We start from the raw sequence: 19,182 nt of genomic DNA, 5'->3' as shown, positions 1-19,182 counted from the left end.
CTGTCAGTGTGATTAGCATCATTATATTTAACAGAAATATTAAACATTAGATAACATAACATTAAAAATGCTCTATTCGTCTCTCTCATCTCCTGCATGACCCTTTCCCTAGCCCTGCACCAATCAATGCCATCATTGCTCACTGGTTCGATATATAAACTCAACAGATTTGTCTTACCACTATCACATGTGTAAACACACATTTATCCTCCCACACATTTACCCCGGTGGTGGTAACAGCAAGCAGGCCAGTGAGGTGTGGTTTAGCAAAGGGCTGGAGGTTAAGAGGGAAGTCAGGGAAAAACCATTTGTAATACCCTCCCTGACAATTGGGAAAATAGATTATGCAGATATTAAGAATTCTCTATTTCCATTTAGTCTGACACAGTGAATGATAGAATTTTTTTTTACTAGGTAATAAAGGTACTTGACAGGTACTTGAAAAACCATAGATTGGGGAAAAGTAGCTGGAAGGGCTGAGAACAAACAAGCAAATATGGAAGAGAAGTGAGTAAAACTGTACTGTGGAAACAAGAACAAACACAACAGTGCCCCCGGCTCTGTGGTGAACACTGTGCTTACATTCACGGAACGTTCTGTGTGCAACGTGCATACTGTAGCGTGTGATGACTAATGGCACTTGGCCCTGAGGAAAACTCAATACTTTATCAGGCCAGCTCTGCTACATGTCCTACTGTTCAATACGTCCACCAAGCCCAAAAAGCTCCCATCTGCTCTCATCCCTCTCTACCCCTCTCCACCCCGCCGTGCTTTTCGCCTTTTCTTCTCCGCTCTCAGATCCTTTCAGTCCTCTGCTGTGACCTTCCGTTCGTCTATTTTGCTCTTTTTCACCCTCTGTCCACACCACTCCCCCTTCCTTTCGTTCTCAATCCCCGTTTTTTTAGAAATTATGATTAAATAGGAAGTTGCCAATTTTATGCACACAGTGGTCCCTCTGCCACACAAAAACACATACACAGACATGCAAACAATACATCCTCAAAATTAGCTTTGTGTTTGATATTTTCTTTTCAATCGCTTCACACTCCCAATCAAAGCTGAAGCCTGGGGTTTGCGCAAAAGCACAAACACAACTGTATTCACTAAATAAACACACAGCTACACACACATTACACAGTTTTACAAGGCAAAGGAATGTTGCAAGCAGATAGATGTTTTAATTCATACCACATTCCACCCTGAAGGGAATTATATCTAAATAGTAAATAATATACGTGTTATTCCGTTATTTTTTATTGCTGCAGGAAAACATACACCTGCACACTCCACTAGATTTTTTCTATTTCTGATCAATGTATTCACAGTTCACAAAACAGATACAACAGAACCAGGAAGTGTGGATGGGAAGAGGCTGCTTGGCCTGGAACAGTGATTGTTTTTGTCATTGTGAAACACTGCAGAACACCACGGTGCACACAGCAAAATGTTTCCTCTACATTTAACCCATCAACCTTAGAGAGCAGTGGGCAGCAGTGAAAGGCGCCTGGGGAACTGTCAATGGGATCCCAGTGGAACCTTGGTGGTTCAGGATATAAACCCGCAACCCTACAGTTATGTGTCCGCTTCCTTGCCCGCTAGGCCACCATGCCACCACATGAAACTATCTGCTGTTGAGCTGGTGTTGGGAATCATTTAATCTTACATCAATGGTCGGTTTCTGACCACAGGATGGTTGCTAACTTGATGTGCTGGCTGATGTGTGTTAAAAGCCTATCAGCATTGCTGTGAATGATACACAGCATACTCCACAAAACACAACACTGACATCCCACCACCATTCCTGAGATGACAATGGTCCCTCAGCTAAACCATACCTGGTCAGTGCTGGACTACTGGTCAGTAAACACATGCTTTTTGTCTAGTGACTGTATGCACACAGAAAATGATTGTTGAAACGTGTAGGAACAAGCATACAGCCTTATCTTAAAGCACTCACCATAGAGATGTAGTCACCTGCTGGTGCAAGAGATTGGTTTGGATGTTTCAGGGCGCAGTGTAATTACTTTGCTGGCGCACGTTGATTGATTTGTGTGAGAGGTCACTATGCCATATGAAGCCTGCCTAAACAGCTGCAGCATGCAAATGTGGACCTGGCCACTTAAATGTACTTAAAACCCACACACATTTTAAACACAGAAACAAATTTAAGCACAAATATGCAGACAGGGGCCAACAAGTCCAGACCTTGTGTTTCAATTCGCAGTCACTTAACCTCCCAGCCGGAGCCCAGCCCTCGCAGATAAAGACAAATAACCCACCCGCATGGGCACAGAATGGGACTGCAAATGGAGGTGAATGGGGATTTGATGAGTGGTGTAAATAATGCAGACAGACAGTCAGCTGATGCTGGATTCATATCAGAGTGGCTGTTCTAGAATCAGTGGCAGTGCGAAACATGGGCGATGGCGTGTACTAGAGCTGTCCATGGCACTGGAATGGAGACCGCTCCTGTAGCACCATGGCTGAAATGGGTGTTGTCCATGGTGCTGATGTGAACATAGAGCCAATCAGAGGAAGGAGAATCATCTGGATTCTCTCAGTGTATCCATTTCACGATCTCTGATCATCTGTGTATTCATCTATCATTTCAGAGAGCAATTTCGGATGGGGCAGAATGACTCATTGTGACTCGACCAGCCAGTGTAACTAAATATAGAATGATAAAGACTGAGTCAATTTATGCAGCATCACATACACAAACACACACACACACACACCGTATATTAATCTCATTACTCTTGATGTGTTTGGCTGTTTGGTGTGACAGTGTAAATTCGAGGGCTGCTCGCCACCCATCTGTACCAATCCACTGCTAATGAGAGAGGACAGATACAGGCACCCTGACAACAGACACTGAGCAGTACCTTGCCTGGCTGCTGATAAAATGTTAGCACAACCTTGAAATAACATTTCCATTTGAAGCCCACTGTTATAAAATTTGTAAAATGTAAGTATGTCATCAAACAATTTGTAATAAGAAATTTTCTGATTGAGGAGTGAAGAATTCCCACTTTTATTGCTATGTCCTTCTTTGCTAATCTTCTCTCTCTCTATTGCTGTCTACATCTGTGATTCTTCCTTTCTCAGTTTCTCCATTTGATTGCCCATTTTGACCTTATATAGTTGCAGAGCTGCTTGCATCTCTCTCTCCCTGTCTCTCTCCCTCTCTCTCACTCGCTATGTGTGTAGTGGACACACGCCACACAGTCAGTCTTTCACACACTCAGCCAGGCTCAAAACACACAGACCGGCTTAAACAGAAAAACAGAAGAAGCAGCGGCACGAGCGAAAGCTGGATGGACGAGAGGCGAGAAGAGGGAATTACTAAAAATAACCAACATCGTTCTCGTCGCTTCTTTTCTCACATCTCTTTAGCGATGCGTTTCTCTCCCTCTTAAGCGCTCTGAATACCTGTTCTGTGGGATTAAAATGACTTAAAATTCAATCAGCGGAGGGAGGGAGTGAGAAGGAGGGATGAAAAAAGAGGGGTTTGTCCTCTGAAGAGATTCAGCGCCATACAGCTGGTCAGAGCTTGAAAGAGAGAGATTGGGGCAGTAACAGAGAGAGAGAGAGAGAGAGGTGGAAAAGAGAGCAAACGAAAGAAGAGGGAAGAAGGATGTTTTGTTTTGTGTGTATGTAGCAATTGTTTTTGTTTATTCTGCTAAAGGAATCTTCCACTCAAGTCTCAGAGCGGACCAAAGCAGGACAATCAGGTTAGTGTTTCTGTTTGTGAGTATGACTCCTTTTTGACATCATTACAATGAGACGTGAGAATGTTAGAACCCAGGAAGACAATGGCATGGCAAGGTGTTAAATACACCTCTGGAATGAATACAAATGATATATATGAGAAGATATGAATAATATTTCTTCATTCCCCTAACTAGGTATATTAAGATACATGAAATGTCCCATTTCTGCATCTCTTATTTGTTCAATAGGCGACTGACAGACTGGCATAAGAAATAAGTCTGCTGACATTTAAGAGAGAAGGATCAATGTTCCTGTTGTTAAATGAATAAAGAGAGAGAAAGAGAGTGTGGGGCAGTGTGTGTGTGTGTGTGTGTGGGGGGGGGGGGGGGGGGGGGGTGGAGCAGCGAGGTGATAATGGCTGATGAAAGTGTCTATATTTATAAATTCCCCACTGACGTCTGAATGCATGTTATCTATCACAGTTGGAAATCTCATGAACTACTTCCCCCGCCCCCCAATTCGTCCCGTCCCTCTCTCCTCCAGGACTGCTGAGGAAGCCTGCTCCTCCTGTTCTTCTCTCTCTCTCGCTCACACGCGCACGATTCGTCCAGCATCGTCTCGCGCTCTCCCCCTCTCCATGATTTGATTTCCATCGCTCGTGGTGGTTGGCACCAGCCCTAAACCACGCTGCATACCAACTACTGAGGATTATTTTGCAGGAAAAGAGAAAGGAAACTGGAATAACATGGAGCATGCATGACACTGGGACGCTTAGAAAGATGTTAAGGCAACTACAGAAAATCCCTCACAGAAAAAAGCAGGGATGAACAGCAGAGGAGGAGGAGTGAGAGAAGAGGAATGAGGAGGCGTTGATGGAATAAGCAAGTGTGCCACGGAACAGATGAGCACGCACGGGAGGTGGAGAACGAGGGAGAGAGGGAGCAAAGGAAGACAACAGGGCGGACGACAGCAGGATTCCAGCGAGAAAACAAGTGGGACAGAGGGACAGGGAGAGTGAAGCATAGAAAAAAAAAAAACACTGTTCTGAAACTAAGTGCACACACATGCACTGGAATTTTCCATCTCGTCTTCATCTCGCTTTGATCAACCCAAATCTAGACTTGATGGTCGAGAGTTGGAATACACACACTTCCATGTACCAGCGCTGGACTCCAGCCTTGCCTCGTCTCACCAAGAGGACACACAGCTGAGCCAGGATTTACACGTGGAGGCAAAAATTACACACCGGTGCCTCACGGTCACACGCACCTCTTCACCCACGCACACACACGGTCACGCACACTGGCTGACATGCGGAGCTGATTCTGACCCTGGACAGACACAGACATCAAAGGTAAAGTGTGTCACGCTTGTACATCTGTGAAAGGAAATACAAAACAGGGTTTATAGCAAATCTGGTGTAAATGCACATGTGTACAGATGCAGATGCTGAGTTTTTTTTTTCCAGTAAGGGGCAGCCATGCAGTAAGGATTCAGTGAGCAGATAGACACCTAGATGTAAATAAGCACAGATGTGCAGCCACACCAACCATGGTTATTTATAGAGTATTCCTAGTCCTTAAGAGTTATATGGATGCAGATTTTCTCTTTCTCTCTCTCTCTCACACACACACACACACAGTTAGAGGGGAAACTCTGCTAAAAGATGACTAAGCTGTGCCTGGCAAACATTAATGGAATATGTATATATATATTTTTTTCCTTTAAAAAAAAAAAAAAAGACAGAATATTAATGAGTGGGCCACAGACTAATTTCATATTTCTGCCTTTATTATAAAGAAAATGTTCCACATGTGTGAAAATGCACAATTTCAGCGTGTGAAAGCATTCCCTACTTAGTCTTGCACTCTGCTGCTTGTCTTTAAGTCTAGAAATAGATAGACCATGGCACTCATTCAGAATCATGTACAGCTCAGAGTTGCCATGCCAACGTCATGCCCAGCACTACTCTACAAATATTTCTTTATTTTTGACGACCCCCCTCCCCACCCTGTCAACATTTTGTTCTGTCACCTACTCAGCCAGCCACCTCATGCCTCCTCCTCCGTGTCATTTTTGTCTCCATCCCTCCTTCAGTCATATGGAAATGAAGTGGGTGGCAAATTAACTGCTATCATGCAGCAGTGGAGGAAACAGCGGGTTCTGATGAGGGAGTGTTCAGCCTCTCCAGCCAGCCTCTGCTGTTATCAAACATCTACCATCACTTCATCCGCCTAAGAGGTCCCACAATGTGTATTACCGAGGTCATGAACAATTGCTGGCATGGAGAGGAAATAATCTGTGTAGTAGGTTTAGAACTGTGTAATGTGACTAGGGAAAAATTGGGTAAAACAGACCTAAAAGAAGGTGGTGATGAATTGGTTGTATTTTTGGTTTACCCCCACTGAGGTCACATGATATGCTCTGCTGAAGTCATGACCTGCTGTTTGTGTGTGTGTGTGTGTGTGTGTGTGTGTGTGTGTGTGTGTGTGTGTGTGTGTGTGACTAAAACTTTGCTCTTAACTGGCGATACCAGGATATACATATTAATGTTTACAGCAACCAGAAAGCAGACTCAGTGTCATTCACTTACTGGCAGCAACTACTGGCAGCCCCCCAACCATGCTGTCCAGGACAGAGTGTTCAGCTCTGCTAACTCTTGAAAAGGAAGATTATTTATCCATCTGCTTTTCTCTGGTGATTGTGTATTTGTGTGTGCATGCTGGTGTTTCAGTGTAAGTGAATCAGTGTACACATTTGGGTGTGTACTCAAAACAGACATCCCACAGATTCATCCATCCTTAAATTCATACATTTAATCCTTCACTGGTTCTTGCTTACAGCACACTCACGAAAGCTGCGAGCCAATTGGCCTTAGGAATGAGACACTTGGCACTGATTGGCCTATTGCTCTCCTCAATGAGCCAATCACACAGAGACTCTGGTGCCCATGCTGGGCCATTGTGGGCCTCCTGGGGTGAAGTCTATTTGTCCAATCAAACGTAGTGAGCAGAACATGCTGGCCCCCCAGTGTGGCATGGGGGCTGTTTAACACTGTTGTCGCCTGCGCTGAAGGGGCAGGAATGAGTGATGAGGGTAATCTCTTGAGCTGGTATGGTTAGCAGTTAGTTTTGTGTGTGTACTCTTAATTGCACACACACCTTTCCAATGCACTTCATATAAGCATATCATCACACATCTATATACATCTGACTTTCATTTTCAAACTCTTTAAAGAAGATGGGGGCAGTGGTGGCCTAGCGGTTAAGGAAGCGGCCCCGTAATCAGAAGGTTGCCGGTTCGAATCACGATCTGCCAAGGTGCCACTGAGGTGCCACTGAGCAAAGCACCGTCCCCACACACTGCTCCACGGGCGCCTGTCATGGCTGCCTACTGCTCACTCAGGGTGATGGGTTAAATGCAGAGGACAAATTTCACTGTGTGCACCGTGTGCTGTGCTGCTGTGTATCACATGTGACAATCACTTCACTTTATTTTTATTTGATAAGCAAGCTGCTGTACATCACTTGACAGTTTTTGACCTAAGCATCAGTAACAACCGATCAGAATTGATTATGACATGGGGACAAGCTCAACTTGACAGTGATTCTGATATGGCAGAAGGATGCTTTACTGCACTGGTACCAAGTATAGTATTGATATTTACACCTATCAGTGACACTGCTGGTTAGGTTGACTGACAATTAAGGACTTGGAGGATGAATTGAAATGGAATACAGCAACAGCTGGGCTATGGTCTCCATGGTTGCACATATAAAGTTGATCTTCAGGATTTCCTCTCATTGTCTCAGACTCAGACACACATCTGTTTTATGCCACTGTCTGCCCCTTTGTGTCCCTGCATGCCTAGACAAAAAATGGTGATGAATGGTTAGCTGTCACTTGTTTATTCCCACAGATACAGTGCCTCCTGAAAGTAGTCACAGTGCATCACTTTTTCCTTTTTTTTTCACATTTTTCGACATTCTGTTCCACAAAATGCAGCATTATTCCACTTCTTTTATGCTACAGCCTTAATGAAATATTTTTTCCCTTATAATTCCACACAAAACACCCCATAATAACAAAGTTAAAAATTATTATTTGAAGTTTTGGCAAATGTATTAAAAAAAAAAAATCAGTCTCAGGTGCAACCTGTTTACCCAGATCATCCTTGACATGTTTCTGCAGCTTAGATGGTGTCCACCAGTGGAAAAAACATTTGATTGGACATGATTTGGAAAGACACTCATCTGTCTATGTAAGGTCCCACATTAAAAGCAAGCATAAAGTCAAAGGAATTTTCTGTAGACCTCCGAGACAGGATTATCTTGAGGTAATCTGGGGAAGGTTACAGAAACATTTCTGATGCACTGAAGGTGAACAGTGGCCTCCATCATCCATAGATCTGGCCAGCCACCTAATCTGAGTGATCAGGGGAGAAGGGCCTTAGTCAGGGAGGTGGCCAAGCAGAGCTCCAGAGGTCCTCAGAGGACAGAGGAGAACCTCAGACATGGGGTGAAAGTTCATTTCCAGCATGACTAACAAAAAAGCATTGAGTGCAACTTTCTGATAGGTGTGTGGGTGTGTAAACGTGTTTGGTAATGGTAATATCTAATATTTAATACAATAGCATACTCACCATCAAAACAGATGGACACCGGCTGCAGGCAAAAATGAGCATGAGGGGTTGTGAGAGACGGGTGTGTAGTAAACACAGAAACAAACATTCTCTCCCAATTATGCACAAATAAGTAGACACATATTGCTCAGTAAATTCTGAATGACGCACTAGAGGCGCTCTCAAGCACACACACCCCAAGCAACAACATTTATTCAAATGCACACAAACACCAATCTCTATGCAGCAAGGTCTGTTTGCATGACACTGGGTCCTGATGAGAACATCCACAAACACAATTGACAAAATGGCCACCCTTTTTCCACCAAAACCCCTCTGTACTGTAATTTCATACAGATGGCAAAATGTAGTTGTTTCTTTTGTAGGAAGAACACACACACTTGACATGACGTAGCAGACAGGATAAAAAAAGAGCAATTTGGTATTGGAAATTTGGTAATGTATCAGTAATAATAAGTCTCATGTACTGCACCATGCATTTAATGAACCTGAACATGTTCTCTCTAGGCAGTAAGAGTCAATAAAAAAGAGACAGCTTGCATACATTCACAATACACAAGGGTGGGGGTGTATAGAGAGAAAAGCAGAAGATGGAAAAAAAACACAAAGCGAAGGATGGGGAGGAGACCAGCTGTGTGTGATGCTGCATCTTCTCAGGTTGTTTCCTTCAAGGACGCACGGACAGGCACAGGCAACAACAAGAGGGTGAAAAGAAAACACCATGCAAACAGAGAAGATGGGAACAGAGAATAGGGGGGGGGGGTTTCGAGGGAAAAGGGGAAAAGAGAAATATAATTTAAAAGAATTTTTACACCCAATACATGTAGGTTTTAGAAAAAAAAATCTAAAAAACACAATATGTATGAATTTAAGATTAGCTTCTGCTCCAAAACCATGCATAAGATCTCCCCGGGACAACACTTCACAAAGCAGCTGACCAGACCTTAAAAACAATATAGGAACTCAATGTGATTTTATGTGTTGTTACCCATTCAACTCCCTCCCCCAGTCTACTTCAACATCAGAGGTATGGTTAGTTTTTTGTGCAAACACTGTAGCAAAACATGTTGTAAAGTAAAATCAGACAGTGCCCTCTCATCTCTCTAGTCTTAAATTTACTTCACACTTTCTAAAATCAGAACAGCAATGTTTCTTTTAGAGGGAGATTGTGTTATACGAGTCTAATGAGGTTCTCAGATGAATCACACGTTGCTGTGTTAATTGGTCAAACCCAGACTCAACCAGACTGCCTGAACCCTGTCCTTTATACCCAGAGAAGAATAAGAAGAGTATCCAGGACTTTAATTTAATCACTGTCATAGTCAAAACCCAAATAATTAAAACTAGTATGAAACAACCATAAAAATAAAAAATGTAAAATACAACAAAACATTGATCTCTCTCTACTTGTCTGTTTCTTTCTGCTTTATCATGTCCTAAACTATTCTTCCTCTTTCTCCCTTCGTTTTTGTCATTATTGGCCATAGTCTATCACACCTATTCAATTCACTGCTTGTTTTTATTTCCGTTCCTCACATCATCAAAGTCTCGCTCTCACTTTTCCATTGTTCCATCTTTAGCCGCCCCTCCTCCCTTCCCAGTCATTACCTCTATTAATCAGGTGATCAGCGTGATATTGCAGTGCTTCTCTGAGATGCACTAAGGTATCATAGGACTGGCTAAGAGCTTGTTTGGAGACAAGACCCCACACACAGACTCATGGATCTCTATCTGCTTATCTGTCCCTTCACCCTCTCTCTCCTTTGTTCGCCTCTCCCCTTGTCTCCTTTGCCTTCAGGAGAGAACATGGTTCTTGCTGCAGCTGTGTCAGGGGCTTTCAAATGCACCACCATGCATCTGTGTCTTTATCAGAGGGTGGGGCGTAGAGGAGCTGAATGTTATGCATGGAAGTCACTACTCTTACTTGTCTGAGCTAACCACGTTCCTTCCCACCATTTCTCTCTATAGCACTTCTTTAACAGAAATTATATGCTCTGTAAAGGTGAGGTCTTACAGAGTAAACGTGACTTGCAGAGCTCTAGATGTAAATGCATTTTTTTACTTTCAATCTCCTGAAATTTGTCTAATCAGGTTTTTCTCTTCATTCTTGTATTCCTCAGGTCTGTGGATAACCTCCCTTCTACCATGCCACACTCCCCACCCTTACACCCATCCCAAAAATCCCGGCCGTCCCTCAATCAACGCCTCCTTCTCACTGGCTCATACTCTTCCTGTTCCTCTTTTTCTTCCAATCCCTCATCTCTCCCTCCTGGCACAACCCTTAAAAGTCCGTCCCCCTCTCCGCTGTGGCATAAATATCCCTGTGCCTGCACAACTCCACCCCCATCACCTGCAATCCCACCACCGCTCTCCTTTCATTGGCTGACACTGGTGGTGTGTGCCTGCCTGATAGGACGCCTGCCTGGCACATGGGCAGGGGAAACGTGGGGGGTGGTATCGACCTGTCCTTTTCACTGTGTCTGCCGGAACCTCTCAGAATCACTGAGCACGCTCTGTGCCAACAAGGGTCTACTGTTTGTGCCACCTCACATCGACAGACGGACTGTTGAGCTGCGACTTGCTGACAATTTCATCCGGGAGGTGGGTGGTGCTGACTTTGCCAACATGACGGGATTGGTGGACTTAACACTCTCACGCAACACCATCAACTACATCCGACCTCTAGCATTTGCTGATCTTGAGAGCCTGCGTTCACTCCACCTAGACTCCAATCGTCTGACAACACTTGGACCACGAGATCTTTCAGGGCTCCTGAATCTCCAACACCTCATCCTCAACAACAACCAGCTCATCAACATCTCCTCTGATGTCTTTGATGACTTCCTTTTCACACTAGAGGACCTGGACTTGTCCTACAACAACCTACGCAAGGCACCCTGGGATGCCATACAGAGCATGGCCAGCCTTCACACGCTACATCTTGACCACAACCTAATAGATCAAATAGCAGAAGGTTCCTTTAGTGAGCTCTACAAACTAGCTCGTTTGGACATGACCTCTAATCGGCTACAGACTCTGCCCCCAGACCCTCTCTTTGCTCGATCACAGATGGGTGTGATTAGTCCTACTCCTTACAACTCAGTAGTGAACTTAAATTTTGGTGGGAACCCACTGCACTGCAACTGTGAGCTTCTGTGGCTTAGGCGTCTCATACGGAGCGATGACATGGAGACATGTGCTACACCATTGCACTTGGCTGGTCGCTATTTTTGGTCTATTCCTGAAGAGGAGTTTATTTGTGAGCCTCCTCTCATCACGCGACACACACACAAGCTTTGGGTTCTGGATGGACAAAAGGCCATGTTAAAATGTCGAGCCATTGGTGATCCAGAACCAGTAGTGCACTGGGTATCCCCAGATGACCGGATTGTAGCAAACACCAGCCGTGTGGTGTCTTTTCGTAATGGAACTCTGGACATTCTGGTGACTGTCGCTCGAGATGATGGTACATATACTTGTATTGCAATCAATGCAGCGGGGGAAGCTACAGCCACCATTGACCTTAAAGTCATTCCGCTCCCTCACCGTGGTAACGGGACTGTGCCAATGACACGTGATCCAGGCTCGTCTGATATAACCACAGGCAAGACTAATGGAGGAAACAATGGAGCAAACGTTGATCCAAGTTCCCAGGACCCCAAGGAAGGTGGGGAAAAGGAGGCAAAGAAGAAAGTGGAAGATGAAGGAAGTGAGGGAGGAGATGGTGAAGAGGACAAAATGGTAGGGGTGCACAGAGTGACCTCCACCTCTGCACAGGTGCGATGGGACCTAGGCCAGGCATCGGGGACATACTTGGTGTGGATGTACCAGATTCAGTACAATTGCACCGCAGATGAGACCCTGGTGTACAGGTATGTTACTATATTAACTAAAATGTTTGAACTATACATTTTATAACACTAACTTTTGAAACAAGAAGGACACTCCCCACCAGACATGCCGTAATCATTTCCTGTCACTTAGAATATGGCCTGCTCACACTTCTCAGAAAGACATTCAAGCATACATGTTTTGCCTGTACGTCGTTTGATTTCCAGTCAGGTCCTGTTAACAGATCTGCTCCATTTAAAGTCAAACACCCAGCCATGTGAAGGCCATGTTCAACAGCCTCTCTCCAGCTCCCATGGGATGTCAGCTATGGTTACTGACAGACACCCTCACCCTGTCTGCATCCCTATTAGCATTTCACAGAGACAGAAGATTATGTCCAAAAGTCAGTTGGAGAATGAGGAGAGTAGACAGATACAGTTATTCTGAGAGAAATTATGGAAACGCCATGCTACAGATATTTGAAATGACACTAAGGGACTGGGACAGAGGGTTAAAGATGAGTGGAACAGTGCAAGAGAAATGTACAAGAGAGATGTTTCCAAAAAGAAAAAAATTAAAGAAATTGGGATGGAGGAGGTAAAGAAAAAAATCCTGACTTGTTGTCCCCTCTGTAAATTACTCTATCTGTGCACTGTATCCTCTCTGGGGTTCATATAATGACTTGCTTCTGTGTCACCAGCCTTGAAAAACACTACTGTCTCTCCTGGGTCTGCAGGAGAAACAAAAATTGTGCGTGCTCTTTTTATTGTATGGTGCATGGACGCATGAACACACACACACACACTCAAAAGGTATTCAGAAAAAGGTCACCTCTCTTTTGTACAGTGTTTCAGATCAAAGAGCTAGTTGGCTTGGTGATTAGTCTTACGTTCAACAAAAACTCAATCAGCAACAATTAATGGATAAAAATGTATATTCTATGGAACCATCTAGCAACATCCACAATAGTTTTAAATAAACTTGACCCATGGGTCAAGGTATGGGTTTCTGTGTATAAGCAACACCAAACTCTATAACAAAATAGTTCTACAATGACAATGGTCATTGGTATTCTCAATGGTTAATGGCAAACATGTTTTAAAAGCTGTGCAGTTAAGGGTGAAAAAAAATCTAATACAGAATAACATTAACTTAACATTTTATAGCTGTCTATCTATGCATCTTGTGCATTTGTATTCATCCCTCATAAGCCAATTCAACATGACCCAAGTAAGGGTTTCATTTTGACCCACCCCCCTGGCTGTATATTATATCATAACCTTTACAGACAGGGAAATAATTATTTGAACCCGTTTTTTTTTACTACTAACAAAGAAATTATAAATCTAGAATGGTCAGTTCATTTGAGATTGAGAGACACAGAGACACAACAATAACAGGAAAAAAACTTTCTTAAAAAATTTCATAAATTAATTCACATTTCAATATTTCATCACCTTTTATGGCATTCACAGAGGTCAGACGTCTCTTGTAGCTGGCTACAAGGCCTGCACATATCTAAGGAGAATTTTTTGCCGCTCTTCTTTGAAGATCCTGATGTTTGGCAACTCGATCCTTCAGATCCCTCTACAGATTTTATATGGGATTAAGTTCCGGTGGCTTACTCCAAAATCTTAATATTCTTTTTCTTGAGACAATCTTTAGTTGCATTGGCCGTGTGTTTTGCATTGGCCCATTTTAGGTGAGGAGGTTCACACCCAAGATTTGACGGTACATAGTCCCATCCATGCGGTGCAGTTGTCTTGCACCCATGACAGAAAAACTTCCCCAAGGCATAATGTTTCCACCTCCATGTTTAATGGTGGGGACACTGTTCTTGGAGTCATAGGCTGCATTCTCTTCCTCCAAACACGCCTTTGGTCTCATCTGACCACAACAATTACACCCAGTTCTCCCCTGAAATTTTTAGATGTTCAGTGATGAATCTTGGACCTTGTGGGACCTTCAGTCATTCACAATTAACTGTTAACTTTTTTTTGGTGACTCTGGTCTGAGCTTCTTTGAGATCAGCTGCTTGGCGATGATCTTGTAGCCCACTCCGGGTCCACAGTCCAGTCCCTGACATTCTTGGAATCTATTTGGTCTTGGTCATGGTTCAGAGTTTAGAATCTGGATAGATCAATTGCTTCTATTCACATATTTTTTATACAAGGAACAAGTTGAGAACCTACCAATGTCAGCAATGTCAGAAAGATTTCTGGCTCCAAGTTGTATTTTATACAGGTATGTATAAAATACAACTTGGAGCCATAAAATCTCTAATTGATATGGGATTTTTTGATAATGTCCTGACTCTCACTGTTCAAATATTATAGACTGATCTTTTCTTTGTCAGCAAGCAATTTTACAAATCAGCAGAGGTTCAAATAATTCCTGACTGTATATAACTATAAAAAGTTGTAAGAAAGTATTTTATAATTTTGTGCAGTAAACTGTAAAGACTTGTCAGGAACCCTTTTTGAAACACTAGACATTGCAGTGCAATGGAAATGAAAAACACAGGGCATCTCCATTAAAATATTATGTCTGAGAGAAGGGGATGGCCAGAGCAGAGAAAATGCCTCACAAATTATGGGTCTGGCAGTGTTTGGCTTTAATCTCAGGATGAGGTAGAAGGTTAAGCCAGTGAAGGACACAAGTAAAGTGGCCCTGTTCTTGAAAAGATTAAATCCATACAGCTGGACTTCAGCCAACCTATGAGGCCTCATGTCTCTCAAACTAATGCAACGGATCATGCTCGGATACAAACAGGTCTGTGAAAAGAATGACTTGAGAATAATTGTTTTCTAAAGCCATAAAATATGCATATTAAAAATATGCATTAAAACATGCATTATTATTTAGCAAAATGGCTGACATTTTGATGATCTGAAACTCAAAAACATAGCCTACCACAAGATGAGTTAAATAAAAAGTTGTTTTGATGTTATATAATAATTTCTATAATATGACTAACAACAAATTATGAAGCATGTATGTTATCAACTTGTCAAATAATATATTGATTCTTAATTTTATTTTGTAGCCATTACTATTTTGCAATACTTATGTTTATACATTTTTAAACTTAAATATTGGGTTATAAATATTTTACTACTTGTCATATAAGCCAAAAATATAGGCCAGCAAGTAAAGTTGAGCATTTTTACTTAACTGGAGAATTCCCTTGTCATATACTCTGCTCACTAAAAAGCTTGCATTTGTCGATGACAGCATAAAGAGACAGATATTCATATGCAGACAAAATGATCTGATATGATAAATTTGGTACTACATCTGCTACTGTGGTACATCACTGCAGCAGAGTAATTCCTATTCAGAATGAAATCAAACAAGGTTTCTGATGAAGGACAGTTTTCCATGATGTGTTTCATTGAATATCTACCAGACATACATTAAAAACCATTCAGTTTTGTCCTTTCACAAATAGGTTTGTTAACTCTGGATAAAAATATATATAGTTGTAAATACCAAACCTCTCTTTTTCTCCATTCCTCAATAAGCAAACAAGTACGACAGAGAATCTATAAATATGAAAAAATAGTAGTACAGTAAGGGTGACCTTGGTCAATAACTCATAATTTACAACCACTCACTGTTAATAGCATCCAACGCCAGTGGCAGAATTATTCAGGCTGAAAGAAAGGGTGAGGGTAAAATGGACGGAGGGAGAGGAGAAGCAACCGAGAGAAATCGAGCCATAAAGAATTTAACACTATCATTCCTTTAGAGTTCAGTAATTAGCAACATAAACAAAATAATGTGTAATAATTATGATAGTAATGACACAAATATTTAAAATTCATATTTTCTAGAATCTAGAGCCAAATACATCTGAGTGAGAAACTGTTACTGCAGTGGATGAGGACAATATAAAAAAATAGCTACAATCCAGACTACACAGTGGAGGTGTGTGTGCATGTGTGTTCTGAAGAAATGGATAAGTGGTTCAAAACACAATGGTATGAGATGACGAGAATAGAGACATTTATCAAATAAGGAAGAACAAAAGGGTTTTTATTTAGATTAAAATTGAGGGAGGCTGGGAAGGGGACAGAAGATGTTAACTTAAAGTGTGTGATATCTTGTCTGCATCCAGCTCATATGTTTTAATTTTGATCCATGTGCGCTTACAGGCAGAGAGTGGGAGTGGCTCTGAGCACTTAATATAGCAACAGAACAGAAATGGTTCAGTCAGAACATTTACCCGGCCAGAGCACACAAACATGATGGGAGTGAGAATGTGTGTGTGTGGGTGTGTATCATGTCTTTGATCTGTGTGTATGTGTATACGTGTTTCACTGCACATTCTCCAGATCCGTTTGATCATGTTGCACTCCCTCTCACACATCAAAACAAAATCCAAATCACTTGCACACAAAGAATGAGACACTCTTCCAATTGCGAGTTACTCATTTAATCTCACTGTCTAATGGGGTTTTGTTAAACAGACCAATTCCCCCATTCTTAGTGGCTGATAGCTCCTAAGTGATTAGACATTAAAGGCATCGTTTCTTAATTCCATTCCATTAATTCCATTTAAAATCTTGAACTTGATTAGATTTATTTGTTGTGAGCTGTCATCAAGCTGGCCCTCGCTAAATCTGACCGTCCTGTTTTCCCTTTAGATCAATTTCATACACTCATTTTCTCACTCTTTCTATCTGACAGAATCCTGCCCTCTACCAGTGACAGCTTCCTGCTAAAGAACCTGGTCTCTGGCGCTGACTACAACCTGTGTGTCCTGGCCATCTTTGATGACACCATCACTTCACTGGCTGCAACCAAGGTCCTCGGCTGCACACAGTTCAGCACAAAGGACAACTACCTAGAATGCAACTCCTTACAAGCTCACTTCCTTGGAGGTACCCTGACCATCCTGGTGGGTGGCATAGTGGTGGTGACTCTACTGGTTTTCACAGTGGCTCTGATGGTACGCCACCGCGTCTGTAGTAACCATGAAGGTGGCCACTGCCATGGGGACATTGGTGACGAGGTTGGGTGCTCAGGCTCCTTGTCCCCGAGACTGCCCTCCAAAGGGGCTAGCGTTTTCTCACAAACAAATGGCAATGGTGGAGTCATGATGGTTGTGCTGCCTGAAGGGCTCTACCAGAAGCAATCAGGAGGGGGCAAGTCAGGAGATAACCAGGGTTGTGAGGAACAGAAGGGTGAATCACCCCCAAAGCCACCCAAAAAACCTAAACCTAAGACCCTGCCAAAGCCCAAAGTCAACCTGGACCCCTATCGGACAGCAAGACTGATGGATAGAGGCGCTCTGTCAGAGAAACAGCTGCTCCCTCCATACACACCAGAAAATGAGAGACTTCCACTCTTCTACACACCCAAAAACCCTTCCACACTGCCTCGCCAGTCATGTAGGGCCAGCTCTGGGTCGACATCTACTCAGCCCAGACTCCGCCCTTCAGCTCCCTATGGAGCAAGGGACAGAGGTCCCTTGGCCAAACGAGCCAGTTTTAGCTTAGCCATGCCGCTACACTATGATGCGAGAGAGCTTACTGAGTGGAGGGCAAGTGTAGGAGGAGGGGACGTGATTCTAAAAAATGGAAGTGGTCACTGGAATTCTTCCCAGGCCTACCAGAGCCCCGCCCTTGGGATGCTAATGTCTCACAGCCCTGCCTCTTCCTCTTCCACTTGCTCTTCCAGAAGCCCCACACATCTCGCCCTGCGCACGCGCAGCTCTTCTTTTGACATTGGTGAGATTGGTGCCACAGCAACCACATGCTACAGCTACGCAAAGCGTCTCAGTGTCATTTGGAACCGACGGAGCCAGTCACTGCATGGTATGCTGGTCCAGTGCGCCTCGGCAGCCAGCACGTCAATGACCAGCAGTGGTGGCAGCAGCAGTGATTTCAAGGCACGGCAAACAGCAGGATATCTCCACAACTACAACACCACAACCTCCAATTCCACTGGAAGTCAGCCCTCTACCCCAAAAGAAAAGAAGGAAAAACAGAAGGATGATCTGGAGGAGAGTGTGGTGTAAAGGCTAGAGAATATTCTAGTTTCTGATAGAATGATTTCAGATGCAGACTTGGATTAATATAAACAAACATTTTTCAATTTACTGTAGTGGGACACTAATGGAAAGCTGTAAAAAAGTATACATGTGAACATGCACAATAAAACACACAGGCCTCACTCCAAGGGCCACCTGGGATCTGCTCTAAATGGAGCAGATGCAGGAGCACATGTGCTGTAGAGAGTAAATGGCAACACAAAACGTTATGCCATTTGGCCAGTGATCAATTAGCCATCCTGTCACAGAGATTACAATCACAGAGCCACAAAGCAGAAATGCCAAGGCATGAACAATCAATCTGGCATGATCTGTCGATAAAAGCTGGGACCATGGCACTGGAGGCCTAATCGTACAGCAGCAATGGGTACATTTACACTGCGGCTGTAACAGTGACTATGAAATGTACTACACCAGGGCAAATTGTGCCTCAAGACTGACACACAACATAAAAATGCAGACAGTGGGACTGGAAATATCAGTTGTGTGTATGTGAGTGTGTGTGTGTGTGGTGTTCACATCGATTTATGATGGACAGTGATGCCATTGTTTGATTTAAAACATTGTGTCAAAGAAACTAAAAGGAGAACATTTCATTTGGACGTGACTCCAAGAAAATGTTTCAAGACCCAGGAGAGTTGATGACTTCTGACTCATCAAAATAAAAAAAATCAAATAGTTTCTTATTGTTTTTATGAATGAAATTTGACTTCTAAAAGTGCAATTTTGTTGAAAACGTCTTTCATCTTTACGTAATATTAGGATTATTACTGCTGTTTTTGACCAGTTATCTGACAGCTGGGAAAGAAAAGAGGAGGTCAGTAATGAATAATGGTTATAACTCTCCTAATAATCACATTTGTGTTGAATTTTATTTTGCCAAAGTAAATATTACCTTGACTTGATATGAAATAATAAAATTAAACTGTGAAAACAA

The 19,182-nt window shown here is 42.9% G+C and overlaps 2 protein-coding genes across 3 annotated transcripts in view; one reads left to right on the top strand and one right to left on the bottom strand.

Annotated features, from left to right (window-relative positions):
* Positions 1-19,182, bottom strand: part of pcxb (pyruvate carboxylase b) — a 126,312-nt gene that overhangs the window by 28,456 nt on the left and 78,674 nt on the right. The window lies entirely within an intron of this gene.
* LOC114770279 (leucine-rich repeat and fibronectin type-III domain-containing protein 4) lies at positions 3,232-18,925 on the top strand. Of its 2 annotated transcripts, none has more exons than XM_028964096.1 (4): positions 3,232-3,734; positions 4,258-5,068; positions 10,477-12,228; positions 16,880-18,925. In XM_028964096.1, the coding sequence occupies exons 3-4, from the start codon at positions 10,502-10,504 to the stop codon at positions 18,210-18,212; spliced, it is 3,060 nt and encodes a 1,019-aa protein (XP_028819929.1). In that variant the 5' UTR covers positions 3,232-3,734; positions 4,258-5,068; positions 10,477-10,501; the 3' UTR covers positions 18,213-18,925. The 2 variants fall into 2 exon arrangements, with proteins under 2 accessions (XP_028819929.1, XP_028820020.1); XM_028964187.1 differs by having other exon boundaries at positions 4,197-5,068.

This window comes from Denticeps clupeoides, chromosome 1, assembly GCF_900700375.1.
Source record: "Denticeps clupeoides chromosome 1, fDenClu1.1, whole genome shotgun sequence".
Lineage (NCBI taxonomy): Eukaryota > Metazoa > Chordata > Actinopteri > Clupeiformes > Denticipitidae > Denticeps > Denticeps clupeoides.
The sequence above is the reverse complement of the archived record's forward strand: the minus strand, read 5'-3'. Positions and strand labels throughout refer to the sequence as shown.

What these genes read in the sequence shown, in the direction of transcription:
- LOC114770279 (XM_028964096.1), top strand. Translation starts at nt 10,502, where the DNA reads ATGCCACACTCCCCACCCTTACACCCATCCCAAAAATCCCGGCCGTCC. An exon ending in GATGAGACCCTGGTGTACAG is followed by an intron (nt 12,229 to 16,879) that starts GTATGTTACTAT and finishes TCTATCTGACAG; the next exon opens with AATCCTGCCCTCTACCAGTG.